Genomic DNA, 2,594 nt, shown 5'->3' with positions numbered 1-2,594 from the left:
TACCGTAGCTTTGCGATGATACTGTAAGACTTTCGTACGGGGAGGAACTTTTGTTCGTGGCAGATATGTTGACTATAATTACCCCCTGGAGTACTGATACGTTGACAGCAGGAGTTCCATCTCTGACCCTGCCAGCATCTCACATCAGTCGTTTCGTACGCAGATCACCCCAGAGTCTCTCACGAGCAACGTGGGAGCAGCGAAAAGCACTTCCTAGCTGAACATTGAAGAGGCTACACCATGGCATCCCCCAAAAAGCTTGATGCCGTCGTTGTCGGAGCAAGCTGGGCCGGCTTATGGTTGCTGTATCTCCTGAAAAAGAGTGGTTTTACAGTCCGTCTCCTGGACGCGTGCGAAGGAGTGGGAGGCGTGTGGTATTATACGAACTACCCAGGTTGTCGAGTCGACACTGAAGTCCCTTTCTACGAGTTTAGTCTTCCCGAGCTCTGGAAAGATTGGAAATGGTCCGAGAAGTTTCCTTCACGAGCGGAGATTCGAGACTACCTCCTCTGGGTTTGCCAAAAGCTGAATATCTATGAGGACATTGACTTCGGTACGCGGATCACGGCCGCTCACTGGGATGAACAAGCACGGCACTGGAGAATTTTCAGCGGTCAGGGTTTGCTGGCTGAAACCACTTATTTCGTCCCGTGCACTGGCTACACTACGATCAAGCATGTGCCGACATTCCCGGGCCTGGAGTCTTTTCCACTGGCGTACCATTCATCGGAGTGGCCAGAGAATCTCTCTGTGACAGGCATGAGGGTGGGCATCGTGGGAACGGGTGCGAGCGGGATCCAAATCATCGAAAACGTGGCTCCCGATGTTAAGAAGCTAGTCGTGTTTCAACGAACGCCCAACATGGCCACTCCCCTGAGACAGGAGGTACTCAATGATGACCTGCGTGGGCAGATGAAAACTCGATATCCCGCACTGTTCGACCAGCGCGTATCGAGGTTTGGGTTCAATGCCGACAGACCGACCAAGAAGACGTTCGATGACAATGCCGAGCAACGAGAAGTATTTTACAAACGACTGTTCGACCGTGGAGGGCTCCATTTCTGGTTAGCCAATTATGACGACCTGCTGTCCTCCCGGGAGGCCAACCAAGAGGCCTACAGGTTCTGGGCAAAGTCGGTTCGGGATCGTGTACGTGATCCCAGCGTGGCTGCGAAGCTGGCCCCGGTACAAGCTCCCCATGCATTCGGGACAAAACGACCGTCATTGGAGACCTCGTACTTCGAGAGGTTCAACCAGGACAATGTGGTGCTCATCGATGTCAATGAGCATCCTATAGAGCAAGTACTCCCAAACGGCGTTAGAACCTCACAAGACTTTCACGAGCTCGACGTGCTTATATTGGCAACGGGTTTCGACGCTATCGTCGGCAGTATGCTTACCATGGATATCCGAGGAGTTGGAGGCCGGCATCTCCGTGAGAAATGGATGTTGTCCGACGATTCGGCGGGAATTCATACTTCGCTTGGTTTGATGACAGAGGGATTTCCTAACATGTTCTTCCCGATCGGTCCCCAAGCACCATCTGCTCTAGGACTCACCCCACAAATGGCTGAGGTTCAGGGCCAGTGGATTGTCGACTGTCTAACCTGGCTCAGGCTTGAGAATAAGGCAGTGATTGAGCCTGATCACCAGGCGGAAGAAGTCTGGAAAGCAGAAAATGATCAGGCTGCTAAAAGGACTTTATTCGGTGAGACTGATTCATGGTATATGGGCGCGAACATCCAGGGACGGAAGAAGCAACCTCTGTGTTACCTTGGAGGGGTGCATCGGTACATCAACTTCCTCAAAGAGGCCGCTGCTCAGGGGTATCCAGGATTCCACGTCCGCTAGAACATCCATGTCCGGGGTGGCGGACAGAGATTTCGATTGCCAGATTGTATGTACAGTATACGTTGGTCATGCGGTACACGAGGCACATGAATGAGTTGTTAAGCCTTGTAATAAGCATCAACGATCATTGGTCACTAGACTGCAGAAAAGGCTGCCACTGATGTCTTGATATACTTTATGAGAAGTTGACCAAAGTCGATACCCAACATGACCCAGACTAGAATTCGAAGTTCCAATTTAGCTTGTAAGCAAAAATCACGATCCACGGATGGTCTCGCCGTTCATTGGCACAACATTAGTGGATATGCAAATAACTCAGACAATCTCCACCTCCATGCAAGATGTGTAAGTCTCGTTCAATATAGCCGGGGAGGTTCCGGGATTGCCAGGCACATATGTCGGCCAATCCCACACCCAATAGAGTGTGACGAGGGTTCCGTTGGGTAACAGATTACCTGTTTCGTCGTTCAGCTTGATGGTGGTTCCACACCATCTGTTGGGTGTCTCTGTGGTCGAGGGTCCTGGACCGAATGTGTTGCTTCGGTTGGTCGCGATTTCACTGTGTCCAGTAGGGTCGAACTGGAAACAACGACCGTCATCGAATGGCGTGGCTGCCAACAGAAAGCCACGTTGGTCACCTCCAGTCTTATCAGCTGTCCATTGGCCATGAATAGCGGTAAATTTGTCATCATCCCGGGCTTGGGTGGTGGCATACACCGAGACTTGGCCCGATGTGGGCTTGT

The 2,594-nt window shown here is 51.6% G+C and overlaps 1 protein-coding gene across 1 annotated transcript; it reads left to right on the top strand.

The window, feature by feature from the left end:
• Positions 1–240: 240 nt before the first annotated feature.
• On the top strand, positions 241–1,851 carry PV06_11863 (uncharacterized protein; the record flags this gene model as incomplete). The annotated part of the gene is made up of 1 exon (XM_016413609.1): positions 241–1,851. One exon carries the CDS (start codon positions 241–243, stop codon positions 1,849–1,851), a length of 1,611 nt encoding a protein of 536 aa, XP_016256010.1.
• Between the last annotated feature and the right edge of the window lie 743 nt (positions 1,852–2,594).

Source organism: Exophiala oligosperma, assembly GCF_000835515.1.
Source record: "Exophiala oligosperma strain CBS 72588 unplaced genomic scaffold supercont1.85, whole genome shotgun sequence".
Taxonomy (NCBI): Eukaryota; Fungi; Ascomycota; class Eurotiomycetes; order Chaetothyriales; family Herpotrichiellaceae; genus Exophiala; species Exophiala oligosperma.
This window is presented reverse-complemented; position numbering and strand designations above follow the sequence as displayed.